This window comes from Drosophila pseudoobscura, chromosome 4 (assembly GCF_009870125.1).
Source record: "Drosophila pseudoobscura strain MV-25-SWS-2005 chromosome 4, UCI_Dpse_MV25, whole genome shotgun sequence".
Lineage (NCBI taxonomy): Eukaryota > Metazoa > Arthropoda > Insecta > Diptera > Drosophilidae > Drosophila > Drosophila pseudoobscura.
This window is the reverse complement of record NC_046681.1, coordinates 13,904,470-13,911,606: the sequence shown is the minus strand read 5'-3', so window position 1 is coordinate 13,911,606 and position 7,137 is coordinate 13,904,470. Positions and strand designations below refer to the sequence as shown.

At 44.1% G+C, this 7,137-nt stretch overlaps 2 protein-coding genes across 4 annotated transcripts; one reads left to right on the top strand and one right to left on the bottom strand.

Moving 5' to 3' along the window:
• Positions 1-649: 649 nt before the first annotated feature.
• Positions 650-2,403, bottom strand: LOC6903363 (protein ALP1-like). 3 transcript variants are annotated; one of them, XM_033379718.1, is made up of 3 exons: positions 1,863-1,997; positions 1,701-1,785; positions 650-1,642 (listed from the first exon to the last, which is right to left on the bottom strand). In XM_033379718.1, exon 3 carries the CDS (start codon positions 1,560-1,562, stop codon positions 918-920), a length of 645 nt encoding a protein of 214 aa, XP_033235609.1. In that variant the 5' UTR covers positions 1,563-1,642; positions 1,701-1,785; positions 1,863-1,997; the 3' UTR covers positions 650-917. The 3 variants fall into 3 exon arrangements, with proteins under 3 accessions (XP_033235609.1, XP_033235608.1, XP_002132244.2); XM_033379717.1 differs by having other exon boundaries at positions 1,701-1,809; positions 1,863-1,981; XM_002132208.3 differs by having other exon boundaries at positions 1,701-2,403.
• Positions 2,404-2,705: 302 nt separating this feature from the next.
• On the top strand, positions 2,706-6,037 carry Gdi (GDP dissociation inhibitor). Its single transcript, XM_001357208.4, has 3 exons — positions 2,706-3,232; positions 4,388-4,863; positions 4,943-6,037. Exons 1-3 carry the CDS (start codon positions 2,839-2,841, stop codon positions 5,402-5,404), a joined length of 1,332 nt encoding a protein of 443 aa, XP_001357244.1. The 5' UTR covers positions 2,706-2,838; the 3' UTR covers positions 5,405-6,037.
• The last annotated feature ends 1,100 nt before the right edge of the window (positions 6,038-7,137 follow it).

Genomic DNA, 7,137 nt, shown 5'->3' with positions numbered 1-7,137 from the left:
TGCCTTCTTTGGAGCCTGGGATGACAAACATTTTCTCAGCTCTATAACATCTCATTTGTTGTGAACCGGGTATTGCCAAATTTATCTTCCGTCGAATATTACTAGCTAAATAGATCTCTCAGCTTTGCCCGCACAATTTTATCCGATTAATGAATCAATTTTCTAAATTGCCTAAATTTTGGTGCCTCAACAACAGCCCACTTAACCGCCTTCTATTTAAACAGTTCAATGTCTTGAGGTAAATGCCGGCAAATATTCTTCTATATCTTCTTCTTTTAGATTCATGCCATATTTCCTCTGAACATACAAAAATCGCGATATCTTTCACCTAAACTGCGCTAAAATTATTCAATTTTCACTATTTTCACACCCATGGTTTACAATGGGTTCTCCGTTAAGGGTTGGAAACCCATATTCTCGATTTTTGATATTCCGTGGAATATTACTAGCTAGATATAGATACAAAATTACTGATTTGTTTGATCGACACGAGAGGCACCACAAAAAAGAAACAAAAAACATGATGAATTCACATAACGGCTTAAAATGCAAAATTTGTTTTGAATTTGATATTAATATGTTATAGCCGTCATTACTTTTGAAATGTTTAATCTGTTTATGATTACATATATGAATGATAAATATTAAGTAACTTTTTGCTAATTTTGAAATCAGTAATGTTAAATATTTAATGCACAGAGTAAGTTGAGTATTAACAGAGAGTATTAAAAATGTAAAAACAGATCAAACTTAACAGTAAAACCATTTTTGGTTGCCTATTTGGAACTCTAGAAACGTAACGCCTTATTTTGTATTGAATCCATGTCTCGCTTAACACGAAGTTTTCTAGAAACGTAACCCCCGTGTGTGGATATTTTAAATTTAAATTTAATTTTTATATTTACTCGTATAATATTCTACATGGGGTTGACTGCGTCCATTTGCCAGGGCACGGCTCCCGACGCATTCACATACATTGTGAATCCATCACGGATTGAGCAGGCCACGTTCTCGCTTCCATCCAACTGTATGGGGGCTCCATGGGGGGCCAGCTCCATGAAAAGGGAATTCTTGCGCCACTCGCCCGGTATCAGGGTCACCAAGTCAGTGTCTTCCTTCTCCAGTCCTTTTAGATACTCCGGCTCCTCGCGCACGAGAAAGTTGTGTAGAATACTCGTGGCAATCACCAGCTTCTCCACCATGGACGCCTCCAGCTTGATTTCGGTTTGCAGGGCTCGGAAGCTGCTGGACATAATGCCCAGAGCGTTGACGACCACGCGATGGGCTCGGTTCAGGCGGTAGTTGAAGATCTTTTTTTCAATTGTCGAGGGAATCTCATGCTGCTTCATCAGCCAGGGCTGTAGCTCGAAACCCTTGTCGGCCAGAACCACGTGGGGCAGTTCCTCATTCAAGCCTAGGAGTGGCTTTTCATGTGGTATGTTCAGCAGGTTGCTCTCCAAACCATTGTACAGTGTGCTATCGGTGAAGGCGTCAGTTGCTCCGCCTGGACTGCTGGCATCAACGTACAGAAATCTGTGATGGGCATCGACCAGAGCCAGCATAATAATGCTTTGGAACTGCCTGTAATTGGTGTAGCTGTCATCCTTGACCGTTTTCGAGCGGAAGGCAATGTGGTGGCCATCTAAAACAATAGACAACCTGGTGAGCTGGAATCATCGTTAAAGGGAAAACAATTTTACCTAGAGATCCCAGGCAGTGGGGAAAGTTCCACAGCTCCTCAAATTGCTTGGCTACGTCCAGCCATTCCTCCTCAGTTTGAGGTGTCTGCAGGCAGACTCCCTTTAGCTCCTTCACTATGGCCTTGATGACTTCTTCAACAATATATTTAATGGACGACTTACCCACACGATAGATGCCGGCAAGGGTGCTGAAAGAGTCGCCAGTTGTCAGGTATCTCAATGCCATTTGTAGGCGCGTCTCGGCAGGAAGGAGGGTGGGGTTTTTCCGATCCAGTCTGCCCCGCAGTTGCTTGAGCAATTTGCCAAATGCCGTCCAGGTCATGCCGTGAAGAGCGCGTAAAGATGTATCATCGGTAAACGTACACGCCTTAGGTATGGTCCTTATGGGTGCGTGTCCCTTGCGGCGGGCATTTTCCTTCCATGGCAGGTCCTCAGCTTTATCCCGATCCTCCAGATCGGCAGCTACTTGTGCTATTTTAAGGATATCGTGAATTAATTGTATTTCCTTCGCCATTGAACAAGCTAGACAGTGCTGCCAACCTTTTATCAGAAAAAAGCTGTTTCTAACTTGAAGCTAAAAATGTTCAAAAAACAAAACAGTAAATAATGGTGTTAACAATTTTGTATTAAAGTGATATTTAATATGTATTTTTTATGTATTTCTGCTCTCTAAACCAGAATCTTCTAAGCAAAACTAATGTTAATTGAATGAAATGCAACCGTCGTCGGACGGTAGACCCTCAGAAATACACCAAAATATACCGTCTCATTTTTAAAATATACCGTAAACATACTGACGAATTCAAGTTATATTATACATTTTCCTCGATTTCGATATTCTTCTTAGTATTACTAGTGTGAAATTAGCTTAGACTGCCAAAATACATGCTGTTATGTACTAAAAAAAAAGTTTTTAAGCCGCAATTAAACTGAAATAAATGGGATTTAAAATTCCCGCCAACGTTGCATCCCTGTGAGAGATACCAGCGAATGACAGCACACAAATAACGAGAGACCACGCCGAACGAGTAGAGAAAAATTATTGAACGCTGAAACGAAAAAAAAACTCCAACGTCGCAGCAAGTGAAAAAACCCGTGAAAAGCCCATCGTCCCCATAGAAATAAACGCAAAGCGAAAATGAATGAGGAATACGACGCCATCGTCCTGGGCACCGGCCTCAAGGAGTGCATTCTGAGCGGCATGCTGTCCGTGTCCGGCAAAAAGGTGCTGCATATTGATCGGAACAAGTACTACGGAGGTGAATCGGCCTCGATTACACCGCTGGAGGAACTTTTCCAGCGCTACGGTCTGGAGCCGCCAGGCGAAAGGTTCGGGCGTGGCCGCGACTGGAATGTGGATCTGATCCCCAAGTTTCTGATGGCCAACGGGCAGCTGGTGAAGCTGCTCATACACACGGGCGTCACCCGATATCTGGAGTTCAAGTCCATTGAGGGTAGCTACGTGTATAAGGGCGGAAAAATTGCCAAAGTGCCGGTGGATCAGAAGGAGGCTCTGGCATCCGATCTCATGGGTAAGTGCGAATCGTGATCCGCTCTTTTTCCCCGTTTGAAAAAATGTTCGTATGTATTGTGCAAAAAATTGTACGTCTCCAGCTGTCTGTCTGAATGAGTATGTGTGTGCGTATGTACTCGACTCTTATCTGGGCTCCACTTTTGCCTTGTTCTTTGTCTCTCTCCCTCTCTCTCTTTCTCTAGCTTTCACACTCACTCGCTGTAGCTGTCGTCGTATGTTTGACTGTGACACGTATTTGCTTGGCCCTGCTGCCTGCTACCAGAAAAAGCCCCCTACGTTATGTGTGTAAAGAACAGACGCTCTGGTCTTTGTTTTAATGATAATATCTAAAAAATTCGTAAGCGTTTGTTTATTTGCCTTTTATTTAGCTCGTTTTCTGATTAGGCTCTTGTGTGGGGCCTTGCCAGCTGTGCGTGTGTGCGTGTGTCTGGCAACCCTGGACGGGCCGACGAATTGGCCAAATTAACCGCTATGCTGATTCACTTCTAATCGCGTCCCGCTCTCTCCTCCCCTCCCCTCCTGCTCTCTTTCTGTTTTCCACATGAATTCGGCTTTAATTTAGTTTTTCCTTGTGGCAGCAACCAAAATGCAATTAGTCGGCCGGCTCCACACGCTCTATTTATGATTTAGTTGTAATTTTTTGTGTTTCTTTTTGCAACAACTTTTTTTTTATTTCGGCGCATTGAACCCTTTCACTTTACAGTGGAAATTGCCTGAATGGTCGAATGTGAAAAATGTTAGCACGAGAATGATTCAAGAATCAAAAAGAATCAGAAAAGAATATTGTAAGAAATTACAAACTATTCCAAAACGAAAGCGCAAATGTACTTATAGCATTGCTTCACTGTACTAGCGTTACACATATGTGGGGTCTGACGTCATGGGGTGGCCCATGCGACTGTTGGTTGTGGTTTCTTCTGCTGCGCTGTTGCTGCCGCCCCTAAATTAGAGGTTTCAAATTATGGACAGTGGCCTGCGTGTGTGGCCGGAGTGTGTGTGTGTATGTGGCATGCAAATGGAAATGTAAATTGAAACCCGAAACCCCCCGAAGGCTTGACCACGTCCTCTCCCGTGCATACTCGTAGATCCTGTTGCAAGTGCGATGACTAATCAGAGAATTATATTTACAAATTGATGTATCCTTTCGTTCTAGGTATGTTCGAGAAGCGTCGCTTCCGCAACTTCCTCATCTATGTGCAGGACTTCAGGGAGGAGGACCCAAAGACCTGGAAGGACTTTGACCCGACCAAGGCCAACATGCAGGGCCTGTACGACAAGTTCGGGCTGGACAAGAACACGCAGGACTTCACTGGCCATGCCCTGGCCCTGTTCCGCGACGACGAGTATCTGAACGAGCCGGCGGTGAACACCATCCGGCGCATCAAGCTGTACTCGGACTCGCTGGCGAGATACGGCAAATCCCCCTATCTGTATCCCATGTACGGTCTGGGGGAGTTGCCCCAGGGCTTTGCCCGCCTGTCGGCCATCTACGGTGGCACCTACATGCTGGACAAGCCAATCGATGAGATTGTCCTCGGCGAGGGCGGCAAGGTGGTGGGTGTGCGCTCTGGCGAGGAGGTGGCCAAGTGCAAGCAGGTCTACTGCGATCCCAGCTATGTGCCCGAGAAGGTGAGTAAACCTGAAGATACTCCTGGCTGATTTATGATTCTAATCTATACCATTTTCTTTGTCTCGGTGGCGGTGGCAGGTGCGCAAGCGTGGCAAGGTTATACGTTGCATTTGCATCCTGGACCATCCGGTGGCCAGCACCAAGGATGGCCTCTCCACTCAAATCATCATTCCACAGAAGCAGGTCGGTCGCAAATCCGACATCTACGTCTCGCTGGTCAGCTCCACCCATCAGGTGGCCGCCAAGGGATGGTTCGTTGGCATGGTCTCGACCACCGTGGAGACCGAGAATCCCGAGGTGGAGATCAAGCCCGGCCTCGACTTGCTCGAGCCGATCGCACAAAAGTTTGTCACCATTTCGGACTACTTGGAGCCCATTGACGATGGGGCACAGTCGCAGATCTTCATCTCGGAATCGTACGATGCCACCACGCACTTTGAGACCACTTGTCTGGATGTGTTGAACATATTCAAGCGCGGCACTGGCGAGACATTCGACTTTTCCAAGATCAAGCACGAGCTCGGCGACGAGGAGCAGTAATCGAGTAATCGAATCAGTGGGCAAAGGACACCAGGAGCAGAAGATCAGAAGAGAACAGGAGACGACGCCTCATCCCCATGGTTATGGTGCATTTGGACACAGCTCAACATCAGCCACAAAAATCTGCTAGATACGCCAGCGCTTCGAACATCTGAGAGCGAAGTGGCCAAACAAACCCTAAAGAAAATAATACCCAAGATAAAGAAAAAAAAACCCTAAAAATAAAAAAAAAACAAAAACACAAAAAAACACCCAGAAATTGTATTACAAAAATGCTTTTCCATCGTGTGAAGAAAGTTTTAGATGTGAACAAAACAAATTGCTTGCTTGGCGCAATATTGGATATATGTATGCCTAGAATATATATATGTATATGTACACCCCTATATAATTACAGCTCATACATACGAGTTAGGCAACTAAATGTGGAAATCCACCCAGAATACAGGAGGAATAGTAAACCCTCGCGACACTCACGCGGATTATGCTTGGAATTTAGTTGTACCCAAGTATATGGCCCTCAATAGTCTGCTTGGTTCTGTTCTTATTTTGTGATCGAAAAACCACATACACACACCCATACACCCACACATGCATAATGCAGCATTATAATAATTGTAATCAAACAAAAACGAAAGTAAAATTAAACTGAAAGTGAGAAATGTCAAAAAGGCAAAGGAACGGAAAGAAGGAAATGTTCATCCCAGAAATAGTATTTGCAAGCCAAACGAAAAGAAAAATCCCAAACATACCCACACACACAAACATACACACACACACAGATGGTCAATGGTCTAGAGAACTATGGTATTCCGCATTTTCAGAATTTACATTTTTAATAAAAATTATAAAAAAATAAATACAAAAATTATACGGCTAGATTTGGGTTGGATTCTTGCTAGAGAATTGGACAGAACTCTATTTGATAGTCTGGAGCCAAGAAATGACTCCCGACTCCGGCTCCTTTTTAATATATGTACTATATACGAGTATTAGTTATTATAGGACTATGGAGAGTACGATTACATGACAGAGTTAGGGAAGGAGGAATTTGCTCTTAATTCATTCGAATTTATTTCGCAAATTATAATCCAATTTCCGCAAGAACGTTGTTAATCAAAAAATAACCGGATTCCAAAAATAGTGTCCGATAATGTTTATTGCAGTTTCCGATTTGATAAAATTCCCTTGTGGTTTCGGGGTATAAGAGGTTCAACCTTAGAGAAGAAATATGCTAAATATTGATAAAATGTTTCTGCGATACACTCCGGGGCGTTTCTCTTGGGAATTCCTGAATCCCTGAACATTACCACAGAACCATTTGTAAAGATCGGCAATGGATACTATTATATTGAAAATAACCAGAAAGGGGACTGGTATCAGGCGTATTTGGCTTGTCGGGAAATGGTCGCCGAGCTAGTCAGCTTCGAGACCCGTGAGGAGTTGGAGTACCTATTAAGCACAGAGAGTCTCAATACTGAACTTCAGGAACTGATTTGGCAGTTAAGGGCCAGATGCTGAACCCCATCCCGACGATGTTTGGTATCCCGGAGAGCCCAATGATAGGTGTGGTAACGAGAGATGCGATATATTGATATATAAGGCGTTACAAGGCTCTGCCATTAAAGATGCAAGGTGCGAGAGGGTTGAGCTATATATTTGTGAAGCTCCTCGTCCGAAGGCAGCCTCTTTCGTTATTTGGTAAAGTATCATTTATATTTCTGTGTGAATAC